At 43.6% G+C, this 21,139-nt stretch overlaps 1 protein-coding gene across 3 annotated transcripts in view; it reads left to right on the forward strand.

Annotated features, from left to right (window-relative positions):
• The window catches only part of ADAMTS17 (ADAM metallopeptidase with thrombospondin type 1 motif 17), a 187,130-nt gene that overhangs the window by 132,940 nt on the left and 33,051 nt on the right, over window positions 1–21,139 (forward strand). For all 3 annotated transcript variants that reach the window (XM_086757388.1, XM_086757387.1, XM_086757389.1), the window contains 4 exons: window positions 3,343–3,423; window positions 9,787–9,944; window positions 14,169–14,328; window positions 16,313–16,448. In XM_086757388.1, coding sequence (XP_086613514.1) covers window positions 3,343–3,423; window positions 9,787–9,944; window positions 14,169–14,328; window positions 16,313–16,448 — 535 coding nt within the window. The remainder of the gene's footprint in view (window positions 1–3,342; window positions 3,424–9,786; window positions 9,945–14,168; window positions 14,329–16,312; window positions 16,449–21,139) is intronic.

Below are 21,139 nucleotides of genomic sequence, written 5' to 3' on the forward strand. Positions count from 1 at the left end.
TGAAATTACTAGAAATACTGCCTGATAGTTGCCAAATCTCATCAGTCTTTAACCAGTTCCTCATTTAAAGCAGAACTTTAAGCCCAACCTTGCAAATCCCTGCATTGCAGACAATTATCCTAAGACCTAACAGATCTTTTAGAGTCCTTGACATGGGGCCAACTCTGAGACTTTTTTTGGTCTTACTAGCTGACACTTGATAATCTTTCTGGTGATCTGCAGTTACAGTTTGCTTAATAAAATGTGCCTGGAAAACAATAGATGTGTTTTCTGGTGCAGTTATCTCAAAGATCAAGAATATTCTGTGACCAGAAGCCTCGCATTAGCTTTGAGTTTGTACCTGTGCCAAATTTGCATGGATGTTATGTTGTCTGTTTGCAATAGGATTTGACCACTAACTCACACAATGTTGCTGGAAATAATGAATGAGAGTGTCAAGACGCTGCCAGTGGGACATGCCCAAGGATTCTGCGTCATCTCTGAAAGGACAGGTCCGATCCATACAACTGCAAAGTGGTTTGCAGCTCACTAACCAAAGAGGGCAGGTCAGCAGTCGGGTTTGTGCCGCATGATCTCCGTGAGGTAGCGCAGTACGTTTCTTCTTATTCAGGAGCTGTGAATACAGCCCCCAAAAGCCATCAATCAGGATTAGAAATTACATGAGGAGAAAAATCTGGTATAAGACCAAACTAAATAGTCTCCAGAACTAATATGCTATTTATAGCTTGTGCTCCGCTATTTACCATTGTGAAAAGTAACAGAAAAGTCAACTTTTCCGTGTGGTGTTTCTCTCATGGCACGGTGATGAAATGAGAGCATGTTAACAGCGCTAGCTAAACCTCGCAGGGCTCCACGGCTCGCTCGCCTCTAAAGCAGTGTGACACACTCCTGGCTGCTGCTAGGCCAGGGGACAGATCCAGAGTTCACTGAGGTTAGTGACTGGCTTTCCACTAAATTCAGTGTCACTTTGTGTCCAACCCCTGCGTGTTTTAGCTCTGGATGTTTGTATCTGACTTGTGATTTAAACGATAAATAAGTAAATAGTCCCCCAGGAGGTACATTAAATTATCTGGAACTTGGGCATGTTCCAAAACAGCTTCCTAACAGGGGTGGTCAGGTGTCGTAGGGCCTGTTTCCCCATGATGGACTGTCGTTAATCACATCTTCGCTGTGTGCTCATGGTTGGTGGTAAGTGTCGGTCGGGTTTACACACAGATGCATGGGGTGCAGTGAGGATGTTTGATTTCTGGAACACTCTGTGTTGACTGTAATTTGGTATCTCAGCTGATGAAAAACCAACTCCTGGCAATGTCTAGAATAAAATGCAACATCTGTTTGCTTTGATTTCATAACAGATTTTAGTATTGCCTTAAAAAAAATTGGCCCTGGAAGTAATGATTTTTCCCAGTGCAACCCACTGTATAGTAGCAGATGAGAGAGCCGCTGCTCTGGCTTCTGTACGCAGACATTGTTTGCAGCTCTGCTGTCGCTCTTTCTGCTTTTCCTGCAAGGGATGGCTGACTGTTTCTGAAATAGCCCGAGGAAGGCAGAAGTAAGTAAGGGGGAACAAGTGCGGGAAGAACTGAGCTGAAGGGTCAGATGGGAAGTGTCATTCAGCTGCAGCGATCAGGGAAGGAGGGAGTGTGTCTAGCCCGGATCAGCTGTCTGCCCAGTGCACCTCGTGAAACCCAAGAGCTCAGGCCATGTTCATAGCACAGCAAAGGGCTGGGCACTCTGCTGGTTCAGACAAGTGGAAATGATTCCACAACCTGAGGCCCCAAATCCCCATCTGTCTCGATCCGTGCCATAGTGGTAGCAGGATCACTTAGTCCTGAGATGCAGGAGGCTGTCAGCATCCTCCTTTGAGGCCCCTCGGATCAGTGTAGCAGAAGCATGGCCGTTCAGCTGCCCTTGTCCCTAAAATAGCTTCCCAAACGTTGCTGAACTCTAGAGGAGTCACTGCTCCTTATGCCAGCACTTATCCAACCCATTGCTCTACGCAGCCCACGGTTTCCATAAAGGCAGGGCTGACACAGAACAGTTTCACACAGCTCTTTAAAGCAAAAAAAAAAAAAAAAAGAGAGGTGAAGGAACATACAGGATAAGCTACTTAATATCTAAAAGAAAGGGTACAGCAACAACCCAAAAGAGGTGCCAAGTTATACACTGCAAAGTAAACTGGGTGGCCAATTAGAAGGAATCAAATCATGGTGGTGATGAGATTAGTGTCATTTACAGGGGCCGGATTCAGAGTCCAGTGAAGCTGGTGGAAAAAACTCTGCCTGGCTCCCAGACCTTTGAAATGGGTCTTCATGTTCCTCAACTTTATAGTTCAAAGGCACCACTTCCACGCTGTGGAACAAGTAACTCCACATGGCTCTGTGGTGAGGGAGAAGGCTACGTTTCCTTCTAGCTCCTAATTATTCTCACTGTTCTTCTGTTAGTCAAAAGCGGTATGGTTCCGTCATATTGCTGGTTGTTGAAGGAAGCATGAAGAGGCCGAGAGAGTTTCAGAAGGACAAAAACCAAGACAATTCAATAAAATGATGATGGGGCGCTATAAAAACTTCCCTACTGTGTCAGATGCTCAGATGGTCTAATTTGGCATGTGCGCCTGCTGGCAGTGTTCAGAGGTGACCTGTGGTCAGTCCTTGAGAAACTTTCAGCTCTGCTATTGCATTAAATCCGAGCTGTGGAATTCTCTTCAGCAGCTTGATACAAGGAGACTGTTACCATTATATCCTCCAGGATTTTTGTAAAAAGCCGAAGTGTAAGTGAAAATAAGGTGTTTTTTTCCCTAAGTTGTCCCACTAACTCTTGCTGTTTAGTTTTGGAATAGTCAAAATGTTTTCTGGAAGTAACTGTGATCAGTATCAGAAAGGCACAACCTTGAGCAGAGTTTTTTTGGGAGAGGAAAGCAGGAGCAGCTATTGGAAACTTCATTTCCAATCAGCGATGTCTGCTGTGTGATGCTCAGTGTTACCCCTGACAGTGACACTTTGCATCAGCTCAGAAGAGTCCTCACCCATCCCCGTCAGTACCATGGGAGAGCCAGGGGGATTCGAAGGGAGCAAATCAAATCACGCTCAAGCACAAGCTTTAAGTCACAATTAAGCAGCGCACGTGCGTTTCTCTCCCTCTTCTCAGGCTGAAACGTTAGTCATAACCATGCATGTCACAGCAGCAAAACTTGGCTGCCAACGCAGGGATCTCATTTGAAGTGTTTCCCACCCGTTCCCCAACGTGGGCAGGAGTTGACATTTTCCTGGTGAGATACTGAATGATGGATGCTTCTGGCTGGCTGCGGCACGCTCTCATCCGTCTGCTCTTTTGTCGCCGTAGGTTACATCGAAGCAGCTGTGATCCCTGCAGGTGCCCGGCGGATCAGAGTGGTTGAGGATAAACCTGCTCACAGTTTTCTGGGTAAAAAGACAAAAGGAAAAAATGTTTTGATTCAAAACTCACCTCTGTTTTCTGTTAAAATGACCCTTTTCTAAATGACCTGTAAGATGATAGGTTTGTTGTTGCCAGGAAGCAACTGTTGATTTCATTCTTGTTGCAATCTCTCTCTTGCTTTTGTGGCTTGGTTTCGTGGTGTTTGCTTGATGTGATAATATGTGACGCTTACAAGCCCTGTGCAACCTGACAGGACCAGAGGATGCTTTTATATCATTTGAAGAGTTCCTGAACAGAACTTGGCACTCAGCTGAACATAGCTGCCAGAGCACACAACACTCCCTTTAGAGGAGGGAATGGCAGAGATACAGATAGGAAAGTGCCCAGCTCAGAGGGAAGCCGAGGCAGGACAGGGCAGCTGATATCCCTCAATAACCTGACCCTGAGGTTGCCTGCACCGTTTCCGGGAGCAGCAGGTTTTCACTTGATGCTTTACCCAAGAGGTGATCCTGCTCCCTGAGATGGGCTAGCTGCAGCCTCTAGTCCACTTGTCTCTATTTTCTCAGGCCAAACAATTTGTTTAATCCTCTTCCAATTTCTACTTCTGCATTCCTTTTAGGGGGAACAGACTTCCTCTCCTCTTTTCCCTCTTGGAAACAAAGTTTTAGAAGTGGGTGATGGGTTGGATTTGTATGTGAGATTGTCAGCAAATTTGTTGTCCAGTTACTGATCGCTTAGATTAAAGATTGGAAGGAGATTTGTAAAATGCAACCAGTCAGCTACAATATCTATCTGTCGGTCTGGTCTTCTGCCTCTTCTCTCCAATGTTAGGGGTGTTTCTTTTTGTGTCATTACTGTGCAATGGATGAAGGGCTTTGTCTCCCATCTACTTCTAGAGAGACAGAAATGGTAATGCCCCGTTGCCCTGAATTCACACAGGAAGCCTGTGGCAGAGCAGGGAGTTGATGGAAAATTGTCCAAAGCCAGAAAGAACACCCAGCACATGGAAACATCCTTTTCACACTCAGAGCTGCACGGCCACGCATAAATGGGGGAATTCTTCTATCTCTCTCAAGTTCTTTGTGCTGTGTGGGAAAACAAAAGGATAAGAGAAAATCCCAAACTTCCTCCTTTTTTCAGTCAAATTTTGCAGCTTATAGGTCCCTGCATTGTCAAACTGAGCTCTTTTTGCTGTTGATGAGCTTATTAACACATGATTTTTGTCCTTCCGTGTAGAAGAGTGTTTCAGCCCTTCCACAAGCTAGTATTCTCATTGCAGTGGTTGGAACAGATGCATGTTCCAGCTCTCCCTTAGCCTGGTACCTACCAGTACCTGTTAGGTACTGTTTTCGCTTGTACATATTCTGGTTCTCTCAAAATGAGCTTCTCAGAACAGAGACACTGCAAGGTTTGCAGACAGAAAAGCACTCTGAAAGATGAAATTGCTTCCAGAGGTATATCAAGCCTGTGGTAGGAACTCGGAGGAGTACAAAGCTTGTTGCTCTCTGTTTGCAGAAGGGGAAACTGAGGTGTTGCAGCTCGCTCTTGGCTATGCAGGGGGTCAGTAGCAAAGCTCAGACCAGGACCCATGGTTTCTGATTTCCATGTCTTTTGCTTATAATTCTCCATCTCCGCAGCCAAAAGGAGATATTAATAGCCAGTATTGGTCTATAGAATGCAGCTGAAAACATTTATGTGGTGATTATGGCTTAGGATTTCAGATCTAGTACCATCTATTTTCCAAAGTTGCTACCAAAGTTGACGATGTCACTGGGAAAGATGCTTTTGTTCTGTTTTTCATTCCAGATTCAGGGGGAAAAAAGAGGGCAAATCATGTCATTCAGTTGCCCTTAGATCAAAAGCGTTGGCATTTGTGCCAGTGGCATTTGTGCCCCTATCACTACTGATAGAATTTCCACTAAAGCTGCAGCCAGCTTGCTGGGAGAGGATTACGCCTACACGTAAGATGTCTGACATAGCAAAGCACTGGTGGAACAATGAGAGCCAGTGTTTCCTTGGGTTTTACAAATACTCTGCCTTCTGGAAGCCAGCCTTTTTGTTTGTCTTGGTGGGATTTGCACAGGGTATTTTTTCGGGGCTTGGGCTTTGGCAGATAGCTGCAGCACCAAGTCTTGCGTGGAGCTAGCGACTGCCCTTCATTGTGACCACATAACCTTGACTGAAGCAGATATTTCCCCACTGGGTGGTGAAGATTAGGATTGTGTATATTTGAGAGCAGGACTTGGCCCTATGTGCATCACATAAAGATAGATGAAAATCTGGCTATTTTAAAGCTTCTGAATGCTTTTAGCTCTTTGGTTCATGGTCGGGAGCCAGAAGAACCTCTCTAAGCTTTCCAGGTTTTTCACTTTCAAGGAACACTGGACACAAAGAAAAGATACCCAGTGTCTTGTTAACCTAAGCTGAAGAGTAGCAGAGGAGCGTTCCGATAGGACAAAAGAGATGACCAAGAAAACAAAATCCAATCACTCTGATAGGCCTCATAATGCATTGTAAATCCAGGTCTGAGTATGGAAGGATTTTCTATTTCGATTACACTGACAAAGTGGAGTCCAATCAGGTCCTATTTCCACTCGGAACCGGGTATGGCACTTTGGAAATGAGCCCAGCATAATTTGGAATCATTATTCCATGTGCTGGGAGCAGTGCCTGAAGAATTTCCCTCCACCTACAGGCAACCCACGCTGGCTGCCTTGGCTGGCTGCAACGCTTAAAAACCACCTTGAACAGGAAATGCCTCGGCAGTTCGTGTCCACAGGCTGCGGAGCGAGCTGGAGGGACCCAAGGTGGAAATAAAGATCTGACAGGATGCCAAGTGTAGAAATAGATTGGTCAGTTCCTGTCTTCCAGCCAACGAGAAATAAAGAAGTTAAGGGCTGTTGCTGGGGTTCCTTTTTCTTTTGCTCTTCTGCTGTACAGCCTTGAGCCAGGAAAAGCTCAGAGGCATAGCAGTGGATTCTTACTACTGCCTGAGTGCACCCACAGTGGGGAGAGGAGAAGGAGCTGTGCTTCTCTACCCTGTTTGAGGCACAGGGTCCCAGGAGAACTGGAGCCACCTGCCCAAGGGAGAACAAATCCTGTGGGTGCCAGCTTAAACCAGTGAGGGCTGCTTGGCAAAGGGGCTCACAGCTGCTCCCCTGTTTGGGCTTTTGCACCACCCTCAGACAAGTTTTGTCAGAGAAGACTGCGTATATCCTGGTCTACTCTACCTGCCACTGAGCTCTCGGGGAGGTTGGGCAAGGGATTTTTGTTGCGTGCTTTGCTTATTCTCTAAAGTGGCAGTAAAGATAGTTGCTGTCTTGCAAAGTGCTTCTGCGTTGCTTGGGTGGATGGCACAGCATTCAATAAGAGCAAAAGGCCCTGTTCACCCCAGTAGCTGTGTGTGACAAAAGCCGTTGGAGAAAGAGCAGTACTCCATGTCTAAGAGAAATAGAGGTTTTATAGCTGCAGCGTTGATCCCTATTGGTGGGCACTTGCACGCAATAAAGACAAACAGTGGTGAAAACATCTTGGCCCAAATACTCTGCTGAGTCTCCAGTGCAATTTCTGCAATCCTCAGGGAGCCCCTTTGGGAACAGGGCTGTTTCCAAACTCTCCGTCTCCTCAGTCACTAAGGGAGCAGTGCCTGCGGCAATCAAAATCAAACCTTTGCCAGAGAAGAGGTCCAGAAAGATTAAACATTTTGTTTTCCATCAGCAAGCTATCTTCCTTTGATGATGAGCTGGAACCAAAGCATAGTTTTAGTCATTCAAGCTCTTATACGCTGTTTTGAGCACATGCCATGGTATCTTTACTGGTACGCCATACTGCACAAAGATAGTTTTATCTCATCCAGAGCTTTGATTAGTCGTGTTCACGGCTCCTCAAGGCCAGCGTGATGGCTGCTTTGATCTGCCTGGAAGCCACCAGGCTTTGGCAGAGGAAAGCAGTCTTGCTTCAGAATTCTGTCTGCAGTTTGCAGAAGGTACTTTGTAGATTGAGGAACAAAGCAGGAAGAGAAGTAAGCTGCAGACGGAGTTCTATTGCTGTAGCATGCAAATACCAGGAGGTCATCGTACCCCCAGTCCATGTGCCAAAGAGAACTTTCCTCAGAAAAATATTCCCCCACAAACATCCCACTCCTCCTGGGGAAACCATACCTGCAGTTTCCCTTCACACTGATTTTGGAGCCTCTAATGAGACCATGAGAGCTGTCAGGAAGGTTGTGCAGCAGGAGAGAAGGATATTTCACCTTTCTCCAGTAACTCCCCAGGATGCACATCCTCAGAAGTGCAGACGCAGATGCAGAGGACATTGTGACCTCCAGCTGCTCCGGACTTCCCCAGAGGTTAGACACTGCAAATGGTGCTCAGTCAGTAAATTGAATGTGCCCTGCAATATTCCTGGGTACTGAGATCATGGAGCATCTTGTGTACAGGCTCTCGGCCTCCAGCCAAGGGAGACTACCTGCATACTGCTTATTGAGAAAGGACCCTGGATAGTCCTGGATCCTGACCCATGCTAGGAGTTGTTTGGGAGAATTCAAGTTGACCTGGGCCATAGGTATGCTAGGGACCATTTGAACAACATGAAGGTTTCCAGGTGCCTGGGAACATGTCTATGCACTCTACGTGGAGTAGTCTAAAAACAGGTTTCCACTGTGAGATGGTGCTCTGTGCTGGAATCACTTCAGGTTATCTCCTCTTACCTTCAGCAGACCCTCAGGGGTGTGTGGAGTCAGGCGCTTGTCCTGTTGAACCAATTAGAACATTTTTTCAGGAGATCCCCTAAAGAGAAAACTATCAGGGATTTCCTTCCTCTTAAACGTAATCTGAGGAAGAGTTGAGCTGGCCCCTCATTTCTTGAGGGAGCTTTCATTGCAGTACCTGTATAAAAGCTGTTAGGCATGGCCAACTAGTATCACTCAAACACTCCCAGAGTAAATTAGACTCAACTGGTAAGTCAGCTGTGTTGTGCAGTTGACCAGAAGTCAACACAGATTTAATTGGTCTTTTTCTCAAGGAAAGTTTAGGAAAATACAGTTTCAAAAGCTGATTCTGCTTGGAAACAAAAAAAAAAATGCAGTTGTTTTGCTACATTTGAAACAAGAGTTTAGAGGTAAATGATATATAAATTTTTGAACCCAACTGCTGCCAGACTTCAGTCAGTCTCAGGATGGGCAGTCAACATAAAAATACGCAGATCTTGCCTTGCAAACCACACTTCGGTTTGCAGCCACGGGTCCTCTCATACTGTTTCCCCCAAGCAGCAGTTTCCATGACTGTAGGAGCGTAACACAGCAAGTGCGTACGTGTTTTACCAGACGTATCTTCAGGTGATACTCAAGCACCTGCTCTGGTGTTAGATTCTTACCTGTCTACCAATTTGGTAGATGTGTCCAAATTTATGGTACCATCCATTTTTCTAAGTATTATCCTTTTTTTTTAATGGTATCCTCCATTTTCTAAATAGTTAGAGTTGAGAATAATCTTTAAAGTGGTCTAAGTGTTAGTTTCCGATATACCAGATATTCTAAGTGTGTTCTTTTTACATACATGCCTACCTGCTTCCCGTGTAACCTTTGACAAATAATATTTAGATTATTCTCAGAAGAATTATGGCTCAAACTGTTCTCTAATTCTGCTCTCTGCACTCCGCTTAGCTTGGATAAGGAAAATGGGCCAGTAAGTTCTGCACTTTTCCAGTCAGTCACTTCTACTTCGTGGTTCTCGCTTGTTAGCACAATGCTGTAGTGTTTTAGTATTACTTTTAAATCCAAATGAAATCTCTCTTCACTGAAAATCAAAGAAAAACATTTCAGTTGCGCAAACTTTCCTTTGCAAAACCAGAGCCGTACACGTAACTGAATTCAGCAGGATGCCATGAGTATGCGTGGGGTTTGGATGTGCTCCTGAAACAGGTCAAACTGTGCAAGAGTTCTACATTTAGCCCCAAATTAGTAGTATCTTAGCTATCTTTCCTTAGGTTATTTCCTTTTTAACTCCTTCTGCACACTCTTTTTTCTTCCCTTGAAATTTTCTGGCGGTGGAATGGCACAGAGAATGCCTCGAAGTTTTGAAACTGAAAAATGTTGCTTATTTGAAAGCAGAATGTAGTAATTTTAGGTAGTAAAACCTTAGCAGGAGCAGAGATATGACATTGTTGTTACTTAATAGCAATGTTAATATGATTAAAATGCCTTCATCAACTGAAATACAGAATATGCCCAACATCAGAAAACATTATGATGAGTCAGCTAAATTTATACTTTTACTCACGTCCATTACAAGGCTACTGCATCTTGTACTTCAGGTGGACTGAGACAGAATAGTCTATATTGTAATTAAAAATTCACTTACATTTCATTGCATGGTGTTTGATTCATTCCAGCTTTAAAAGATTCCAGTAAGAGATCCATTAACAGCGACTGGAAAATTGAGCTTCCTGGTGAGTTTCAGATCGCAGGCACTACTGTCCGGTACGTGCGAAGGGGTCTGTGGGAGAAAATCTCTGCCAAAGGACCAACTAAAATACCACTGCACTTGATGGTAACTTTATATCCTTTGTTTGTGTTTCTTAAGTGATGCAACATGAAGGGTTTATATCCTAGCTGAAAGTTAAATTTTGATTGTTTACTTCCTCGCTAGAGTTTTTTAAAGGTATGCTGTAGTGCCTCCCTTTGCATTCTTTTGCAGCCTGTGATAGAGAAACCCAGCTCCCTATTTAAAAATAAATGATGCTCTGTTCTGAGAGAACACGCAGTGTCCTAGCAGGCTGGTGTCCAGTACAGGATACTCCTGTGATGTGTTGCAGACAATGTGAAAGGTCCAGTGTAGAGGACGTAGGTTTCCAGGGACCTTTATTTCATGGATGTACCTGCTCTCACACATGGAAGAATATTTGCCGAAATAGCTTCTCATCTGATGGCAGAACATATTCTGAATTTAAATACAGGGTTGTTCTAACAGAAGAGATGCAGATTTGGGATGTACAGATGATAACATTTGTATTTGACCCTCCCTAGTGACTTAGTTGCACACAGAAATGTTCCATGTTTTCCTTTTTTTTTAAAATTTTATATATGTTAAGGTGTTCTTAAAAGATTTTCCTAGTGTTCAACATAGTCCTTTTGTTAACCAGGCATGTCATTTTATTAACAATCATATGGCTGCTGGATGAAAACATGAGTGAGAAGTCCACAGGGGTGAGAGCAGCAGGATTGTATTCCCAGTCCTGTCACTAATGGGTGACAGGGTGACTCATGGGCCAGTCCCTTACTGTCAGTAGTAGCCTTAATGTTTTTATCTATAAGGCAGCTGTAATAACTTCTGTCTCATATATGTGTTACTAGTTGAAATTCTGCAGAAAGCTTCACCGTTTCTATAGCAAGGTTTGCATACAAACGTAGAGTATTTTAATGTATGCGTTATTTCCTGTAACTTTTTTGTCCAGTTACATTTTTCTGTGTACTGTTCCTTTTCCTTGTGACTTTTTGCCACGTTTGTTCACTGAAGGCTATTTGTAAGCACTATTAAAAATCAGAAGTCTCTCCCTTTCCTCACCTGGATATTTTGATTTGCTGGTGTTCATTTTGCAACATTTCATGGCCCAGTTTGAAAAGTTCAAAAGTTGCTTGGACTTTTCACACACACACAAAAAGTAACAGTAATACTCCGCTTTGTCAGTACTTTCCCTGTGGCAAAATATGCTCCATGGGAACGTGAGGTGTTTTGTCTTTGCTTTATCAGGCAGATAAGTGAGTTTATTATGGTCACGTACAGGCCAGTGTAAAGCTGGATTCAAAGAGGTTACTACTGAAATAGTGGTGCAGGTTTGGGCACACCAGCACCTTCCTGACTCAGCCATGTCATCCAAGGTCTGCCCACACACAACAAGGGAGGTGTACACAGGAGCCGCCTTCATCATCAGAAAAATCATCTTCTACGTGACGTTAGCCTTAACACAAGTCTTCCCTCCTGAAACCAGGACTCTGACAAAGTATCTTGTACTGCCAAGGTCTTCCTAACCTCATGTTAGGAAGGAATTGCACAGGTACCGTTTGTGAAGATGCTGTGCAGGGTTCCTTTGCCAGCTCTTGGAACCTTCCAGGGCATTACTTGGTTGAGGTGTACCGCAGTAAAATCTGGTACCAGGATTTTGCAAACTTCAGCATCAGTAGAGCTTTGTTTTTAAATAAATACTAATTTCCTCTTCATTAAGGGGTAAGTTACTAACATAGGAAACTAGTGATTATGAGATTCTCCATGAGTATCCTTTCCAGGTACAGATTGTCATTTCCAGCAGATATGAGCAGAGGAAATTTCTTCACCTTCTCCCTCAGAAATTATTAAAATGGAGGAAAGTAAAAGTTACCGGAGCATTAAAAAAACATGTGGCTTAAAATCACTGGCAGTCATAAACAAAGCACACATGAAGTCATTTCTTCAAATCGGATATTAATCTTTTCCTTGATACAGGGTAGTGAGTTTCATTCTTTCAACGCAAGAGGGGCAGGATGGTTACCAGTTACCTCTAAATAGAAAACTGTTGTTCAAACAGTGGTGGAATACACTGGACTGACAGAGAGCCAGAAGCTTCAGTCAATCCATTGTGACCTGCATTTGAAACCAATTATACACACATACACACACCCCCAATTATATATGGCTACGAAATTGCATGAAATTGGTTTCATATGGGCCTTTAGATTCACTAGTCTTGCACCCATATTGAGATAATAAGGATTTCTTTTTCGGAGCTGGTTTTTAATACTTGAGGCATTTCTCCAAATGCATTACTGTAAGTATATTTCTTGGAGAAATTAATGTTTGTGTAACTGGGCCTGTGCTAGACCTCCTCTTGGCAACAGAGGACAACCAAACACTCCCAGAGCATAAAGATGCTTTAGACAAGACCGAGTGATCGGTTCTGTAGAACAAGCTGTTCGTATCTCTTGCACTTAAAGAAAGCCAGAGCAGGACTTGTGTTCTCTGCCTCTGACTGCCTGGTATTCCAAATTGTGTTTAAAAAAAAAAACCCATTCATCTTTGAAACTAGTGATGGCTGGCTAGTTTCAGCTCTGGTATTCAGTTTTGGTAGGAAGGCTCCCGCTGTAGCAGAAGCAAAAGCATGTCCTTGTTCCCCACGTGTTCTGGAAGATGCTTTTCTGCCTAGGGCTATGTACTGTACAGAGTTTGTGTAGCTCCACAGTGTTCACTGCACAGACCTCCTGGTTGTCGGTGGCTGCAAGCTGGACCTCTTCTTTCAGCACATATGGTTATTTTTTTTATGTTTAAATGAGCTTATGACAGCTCTAGTGAGACGATTGGTTAAGTAGGAGTGATTTCTGCAAATCTGAATGGGACGCAATTACTGTTGGGAGAAAATAGCACTTGCAAATTTGATTTTTTTTAGTTGGGCAGCTGCTTGCTTCACTTATGGTAGCCCTGCTTAAACTGTCTTATCTGGTAAGGTGCTGCTCCTGTTTCAGTAGGTGACAAGAGCCAGCAGAATTCACCTGTTTAATGCTGCTGAGATTGTGGGATAATAAGTCTAAAGCCACACCATCAGCATTGCAGTAGTACTTCTTTGGCATTTGTCAACGGTGGGGTAACTCAGGTTCCATGGACCCCGTACTCCATGGGGTGTCTCCTGGTCACTTCTGACTCAAGCCAGCGAAAGCGAGAGCCAAATTAAGCCCAACATGTAAATCAAAACAGGACCAGAACTGTCATCTGCCTGTGGTGAAAAAATAAGGATTTTTCTCTGTGCCTCTGTCTTTGTTAATATTAGGTGAATTTTGGAGTAATAACACTAGAGACTCACGTGTGACTCCATGGGAAATAATCAGCCTGCTGTTGGAAGCAGGTTTCGCCTTCCTCTAGCAGTATGCAGGGTATGAAAACATATCTGTTGCCAGCAGCTGTATGATACAGCTCTTCCTTGTTATCCTCAGGTTTCTGAGACAATAAAATCCCACTCCTACAGCTTGTCGGCAGGAATAGTCATGCTCACATTGAGTGCCACGTTTCCCAAGAGACATGTGACACTTCTTTTGCATTTTGTGACACATTTTTGGTTTTGCTTTGAGAAGAATCGCCTTGTTCCTTCAGATGTGCTAATACACGTTTCTGCCTTCAAACTGCAGACTGCTGCAGCCCAACTCAAATGCAGCAGTAAATGCTGCAGCTCGCAGAGTGGTTGAAGTTGAAAGGGACCTGGAGGCTGTCTCATCCTCTCAAGCAGGGTAGCATAGAGCGGGTTGCTCAGGACCGTGGTCCATAAACAGTACAGTGGTCACCCAGAACTTCCCCATTCTCTGCAAAGTTCCCCAGCCATTAGCCTGAGTCTCTGCATGAGCCTTGCAGACAACTTACTTTCTAGAAAATAAGGGTAGGACAGGTATAATGAGTCACTTTTTAATATGAAAACTGCTGGTTTAATACTTCCTGTTGTCTTACTGTTTCTCTTTAGATAACCTGCTCATCACATTTGAGGCTTAAACAAAGTTATACACCCAATTCCGGGTTTAGACCTCTCCATGACTGTTTTAAATATCCACAAATCATAAGCAGTTATCGCTCCCGCAGATATTTAATCAACACCACTCTAATTTCAGGTTTCTAGAAAAAGAAGTAGTTGCCTTTCACAAGGTACTTCTATTTTAGAAATATTGGCCCGAGACAGCATTTCCAGTGTTACTGTCTCTGCAATCTGTTGGCTCTCCCAGTACGCAGTGTGTTGTAACAGCCTTTCTTTTCCTGCTGAACCAGGTGCTGTTATTTCATGACCAGAATTACGGAATTCATTATGAATACACCATTCCTGTAAACTATACCGCTGAAAACAGAAGCGAGCCAGAAAAGCAACAGGATTCTTTGTACATCTGGACGCACAGCGGATGGGAAGGGTGCAGTGTGCAGTGTGGAGGAGGTAAGGCCATTTGGAAGCTTGGTGGGACTTGCTCTTTACAAACACCAGCCCTTAGCGAGGTGCCTGCAGAAGATAGTGTTGCCAAAGCATGAAGGAAACTGGCCACGGGAATGGATGTTGCCATAACGAACTCAAATGAGAGCTCGTTCTCACCAGCTCTCCCAGCTATTATCCACATTCCCACAGTTAATTTTCACCCAGCATTTTGGCAGGGACACTGCTTTGTCGGCTCCTCAACGTAGGCTGCGACTGCACCTGGATCAGTGCTCCAGGGATGGCTCAAGGAGCTCTCTGCAGCCCCATATCTCAAGCCTCTGTCACATTCTTGGAGCAGAGTTTTCTCAGGTGTTCAGGCATGTTCGCTGAAAGACACTTCCCTCTCCGGGGATGAAACTGGGACAGTGCTGCGGTGACAGCTCCTGGAGATTGCGTCAGAAACGCTTGATGTGGGGGGGACTTCCTGGGAGTACGTGAGCAGGTTGCAAATCATGCTTTTCAGATCATACTTAGGATGTGCCGAGACAGATTTCCTGAAAGCCTAGGGGGAATTGGTGCCTGTGAAACCGGAGACTGGCTTGTCAGCCACTGTCCGCTGCATTTTCAGGTTTTTCCCTGAGGAAAATGGATCATTTCCATGCATCCTGGCCAGTCTCTCTTCACCAGCAGACTCAATTATTTATCATGTTATATGACACAAAGAAAGAGTGCTCATCTTCACATTTGAAGGCTCTCTGCCCTCAGTGTACTGAAATAATGGATTTATTATTTCCGTAAATAGAACTCATTTTAAAATGCACGCTTACTTTTACTCATGTTTTAAAACAATAATTTCTTAGAGTCATTAAACCCTCACATGAATGAGTAGGAAATTTGTTTGTGGCTCTTTTGAGTTGTGTTGCAAGCCTGCCACATGTTTGAATCAAATCAATACCTAGTGACATGGCTAACATCAGTAGTAGCTTGGATAGCATCTGATCTTTATGTTTTGCTTCTCAGGTGCTTTTACTGTTTATCTTAGCGGGGAAGGGCCTTTTCCCTTCCATACAGACTTTTACAAATTTTTTATTAACAGAATCAGAGTTATTTTTTAATTATCTGCTGCAGATTGTGAATAAATTCAATTTGATGCAGTCAGGGTTAAGAAGAGGATCTGAGAAACCAAAATAATTATCAGTAAGGCAAAGTCACACGGTGCAGGGATGGCATTTTCCTTGTCACATCTGGTGGTTGTCGTGCCACCCCGTGGCACAGCTTACCTGATGTCACGTCGCGGAAGGCTGGACCCCGAGAGCCGCCCTGCTGTGGTGAAGCTTCTGAACTCCCGATGCGCAGACGTTTTATGTGAGAAATGCTGATTACTCCTGAGATGTCTCCTACTGGCAGAGTTTTTAAAGTACATCCGGAGCACCTGAAGATGAGAAATAATTTATTTTGATGGCTTAATTTCACCTCTTTGTGAAATATGAACAAACTCAGTTTATCACTCTTGAACCCCAGTCACTCCTTTTCAACCTGTCTCTGAAAAGGAAGCAGCAAGAGGCAGCTGTCCTGTCATTATCGGTAACTGAGGGGTGGACGGTTGGGTGGCTTCAGCTTCCAGAGCTGGGCCATCTGTCCTAGGTGATTACAGGGCACAGCTACATGTGGAGGAGGAAACAGAAATGAAAGCAAATTGTTTTCAAGATCATTTTCCCATTAAACACTAGAAAGAGAAAGCCCAACGTGTTGTTCCTGTGAAGCGGTCAATTTCACAGTTATTGGGGAAAGATTTGTAGCTTCTCTGAAAAAAACCCCAGACCAGCACAAAGGTGAGACAGAAGTGGGCAATAAGAGTGCTTGCAGAGGTGGTAGGTCTGTCTAGATTACATCTTGTAGAGATAGTAGAGAGCTACTAGCTTTTGAGTTTTGTTGAACGGGTTGACATGATTTTCTTCTTAGCCACTGATTTCCTTTTTCAGAGTTATTTTTTTCATTTGATTTGTAGGTGAACGGAAAACCATTGTGTCCTGTACTCGAATTATTAACAAGACCATGACAGTGGTGAATGACAGTGACTGCCAACGAGTGAATCGCCCCGAGCCCCAGGTCAGGAAATGTAACACACACCCCTGCCAGTCACGGTAAGGAGTTAAAAAATAATAAAACCCAATATTTTTTTCCTTCACGAATTGCCCATTTCCAAAACCTACATCTGCTGAACGTGGTGGAAATGTCTAGAAGCATTGGAGCACATTGTTAGCCATAGTAACCAGCTGTAATGTTCATTTCCTTTTGTTGAGCAGGTCAGATTTTCATTACCTCAGAGTCCATTTAATTTGAGGCCAGTACGGCCAGATTCCATGCTGCCTTCATGCGGTTTGGGGATGGTTTTTCTTTTCCCTTTGGCCGCCTCCTGGGTGACAGAGCAGCTTGCAGTACAAAGCTAGACAAGAGTGCGGTAGCTGCGTATCTAACCTTTTTTTTTTTTTAATCAGCAGAGAGTAAGGTCTGATTAATTGTTAAACAGTGCTAGAAAAAACCTCACAAGCAACCCACAGCCTTTAAGCTCCTATGGCTGACCTGCTGTGTTGCATGCCTGACCTGTATTAGCATACTTCGCATTGGCGTTCTCTAGACAAGAAAAATCTCTTCTTCATCTGAAGTTTGTACAGTGTCTAGCAACACCTGCCTAGTTTTGGAAACATGTCTAAGTCTTGCTGAAGTCAAGAAATTATGATGAAACACATTTTAGATGCTTTCCTCAGTAAAGATTTTTTTTCTGCATCGGTAGGAGTAATTAGAGATCTAGCAGTAATAAGTTTTTAAAATAATAAAAAGCTCTCTTTTTAATTTGGCAAGCACTTTCAGCTAAATTAATTTTGATCTATATTGTATAAAAAAAAAAAAGACCTTTCTGGCCAAAATGACAAAACACAGCAAATTAATTTGCTCAGTTTGTTTGTTAATGAAAGAGTTCACTCTTGCTCTGCAGTACTGCTTAGCATTGTGGAGTAATGTAGACACTCCAGTTTTGATAGTAGTTAGAACATAAAATCAATCTAGGATAAAGCTCATCAAGATCTAAAAAACTATATTCCAAGCAACCTGCTAGCCATTGCATCTTGCATAGTCAGACAAGCCAGGGAAATGTACTTACAAAACTAATCCTGCTGGCAGAAACAACAGGGAAAATGAGAAACAGCACACTTCCTTCTAATTAGACCTGCGCTCTGATTAAAGTGCCCTGGAGCAGAGAAATCCAGTGTCAGGTAATCCATCAATAAGGCTGTTTCAGCTTTTGTTTTCTGTCTGCTGCTGTGCAAATTGTGGCCATAGTGCTTTCAGTGGTACGGAAAGGTCTAATGAAATGCCCCATGTGCTTCTAGGTGTGTAAGGAGAGCCAAACTCCCAATGACTTCAAAGAAACAGTTGTCATTTCCATGAGGAAGTTCCCTAAATTCAGTGATGCTGGGATTTCTGTCATGTCTTTCTCTCAGAAGGACAGAAACAAGGAGCATCTGCTTGTGTTTCTGCCCTGGCATAAAATATTTCTTCTAGACCTTTTGTGAAGCCATTGGCAGGAGACTGGAGTGAATCCAGGCAGGTGTATGGAGGGGTTCCAGGCGGTAGAGATGAAGAAAAGGAAATTACGAAGCTCTGGAAGAAGTGGGCAGCTTCTGCCTCTACTAGCTGAGGGCAGCAGATGAGATCTTGGCCATCAGGTCCATTAGAGCCGTATGTCCTGCAGTGCTGTCTCTCAATGGGATCTCCATAACCCTGAGCCCTTGAAGTCTCCTCTTTGTTGCACACTTTCGCCATGACGTTGCTGCCTGTCCAGGGCGGTGACAATGGGTTGGATTAAATCACAGAAAACCTGCTGAGGAAAGGATACTCTGTTCCTATATCCAGATTGTGTTCTTTTGTGGATTCAGGTCCAGCCCTTAATGTTATTCCAAGGTATCTCTTCTTCTGTATGGAGTTACCGGGCAATTTATAGCCACAATTTAGCACAGTTGTCCCCAGGGGCAATTAGCTCTGGCACAGTGACGCTCTCCTTGATCCATTTTTTGCCAAAGCAATGACAGCAAACATCAAATGTGCTTAGTACCCAGAAAGGCCACAAAATCCTTGCTGATGATCTGATAGACCATGCTCTCTCACTCCCTCCATGTAGACCACGCTTTCACACTTAACATGCTTTTGGCTGGAAACATTTTCTGAAGCACATTCTCTCTGCCTCTGTAGAATTTAAATTTCCACTTGCGTTTGCCCACCCAGATATTAGAAATGCATGCTTAGCATACTCTCTGACCAAGAACATCTTAAAGAAACCATTCTCTTTCACCATGTCAATGCTTTTTTTTTATAAGCCCTGAATTTGTTTTAGGGTTTCAAGTAAAATTATTGTAGCATCTTGTTACAATAAGGTCCTTTCCCATTTCCACTCAAACCTAAGCCCTTTACCTGAGTGTTGAAGTAGGAACAATGCTTTCCTTTCTGCAGTAAACCTGCTCTGTTTTGTGCATTTTGATCTACATTTACACTTTTACTCTAAATTTAAAAGAATCACCTACAGAGAAATCCTCTCTAGGGAGGAGTCTTATGGCCAGCACAGGACTGGATGTGCTGTGTTACTTAAATTCACTATCCCACGCTGTCCCTTTGCTTCCTCTCTCAATCCCTGTGTAGTCTGGATTGCAAACTCCTTGGGATGGGGTGAGATCATGTTGTAGAAATGGAGGAAGGCTACTGCTGTTGAGATTGTCATAAAAATAAAAAAAAATAATAACCCACACAATATATATAAAATGAGCTGGAGAAAAAAAAAAAGAAGAGGGGGTATGATATTAATATAACAGTGTCTTTCTTCCAGCGTGATCCCAAAGTGCTTTGCAAATTATATTCCCTTTGAACTCCAGCCACCTTTTGGGAGAGCCAAATAACGTGGGGCAAGGGACAGTAGTTTCATGAGGCCAAGGAGAAGATTAGAGCTCTGCAACTGCAACCCAGCATCTGAAGAAAACAAAGCAGGATTGAAAAAAGGGTTGGATACACTGAAATGTTTTAAAATTAAATGCCAGAGAAGAGAATTTTCTTAAGGGTTTTGTTGAAACTGGCAAAAATAAAAGAATCTTTCATTCTTTATTATTGTTACTCTTTCACCTTTTAAAAAAACTGCCTCTTTTTCTTCCTATTTTATTTTTAATGTTCCTTGACCCTCTTTTTCCATTAAATTCTTTACAGCTTCCTTTCCTGTCCCAACTGCACCCTATTAGCACCTCTTTATTCTAATCCTTTGCCTAGCTCTTTAGATATTTTTTACAAAACCCTGCTGTAACCAGATGGAATCTGGATTCTTGCATGCGGTGCGTATGGGTTGTTTCCAGCACACTGAACACCAACCCAAATATATAGGCAAACCCAGCACTCATGCTGGCACCAGACTCAGAAATCACAGATCACATCAGCTGTTATTACTGAAAACACAGGTCGGCCAGTGGCCACACACTTCAACATGCATGGTTGGGTCTATGAATATGAAACTGCTCCCCTCTAATGCAGGAAAAGAACCAAAAACATATGAAATTTCCCAACTGTTAGCCTTGTAATGGCCTGTATGCAAACACTGTTAATTTTCCTCCTCTTTGCTGTAATAGATTTCAATAGAGGTTGAGTTCTTTTGGGGACCTGTTGAGTATGTGGTATTCCTACACAGACGCTTAACAGCAGCATAAAAGCCAGAAATCCCTGCCTTCATCTACAGAAAACCACAGGAGACCTGAGCCCTTCTTTCCACTGCTTAGACTTGAAAGTATCTCCTGAGTCCAAGGGTTAGTTTTCTGATTTTGCTCCATAGTCTCCTTCCCTCACTGGAAGGCTCCTCTGTGACCTTGCTGGTCATGTGGGTCAGGATCTTTTATTTCCAGCCTTAATTATTCATTGTCATGTTTCAGCCGTTTGTTCTTGCATCAGCTCTGTTCCTTTGCTCATACAGTATTTTCCCTCTCCAGCTCTTTGCCTGGGGCTCAGTGCCATATGATACAGCAAACCAGTTTATCTCCTCCTGCCATCATTTTTCTGGGCTAAATCCATTACTTTTCTTTAACTTCTTACTGGATCAGAGACTCTGTATCAATTCTTCAATCCCTTGGTCACCTTCTCTATTGGTGATCTAAGTTACGTTATTTAAATTAATAACTTGAGTGCACAGGTGACCAGAACTGTATGAAGAATCCCAATCTCAGCCCAATCTAGCCCTTACACAGTTGCATTCATGCTCTCCTGTCTTCATTGGCAGTAACTCTTCTGATACATGCTTTGCTTTTTTAATGGCTGCATCATATTTGTGACTTACAGTGATTCTAGGTGTTTTCATTTATTTCATAGAATCATAGAATGGTTAGGGTTGGAAGGGACCTTCAAAGGTCATCTAGTCCAACCCCCCTGCAAGGAGCAGGGACATCCCCGACTAGATCAGGTTGCTCAGAGCCTCATCCAGCCTGGCCTTGAACGTTTCCAGGGATGGGGCCTCCACCACCTTTCTGGGCAACCTGTTCCAGTGTTCTATAACCCGCATCATAAAAAATTTTTTCCTAATTTCTAATCTGAATCTACCCCCCTCTATTTTAAAACCATTACCTCTCGTCCTATCGCAACAGGCCCTACTGAACAGCCTATCCCCATCTTTCTTGTAGGCCCCCTTGAGGTACTGGAAGACCGCTATCAGGTCTCCCCGGAGCCTCCTCTTCTCCACGCTAAACAGCCCCAACTCTCTCAGCCTGTCCTCATAAGAGAGGTGCTCCAGCCCTTTTATCATCTTCGTGGCCCTCCT

The sequence above is a fragment of the Chlamydotis macqueenii genome, chromosome 12 (genome assembly GCF_036417535.1).
Source record: "Chlamydotis macqueenii isolate bChlMac1 chromosome 12, bChlMac1.mat, whole genome shotgun sequence".
NCBI classification, from domain to species: Eukaryota; Metazoa; Chordata; class Aves; order Otidiformes; family Otididae; genus Chlamydotis; species Chlamydotis macqueenii.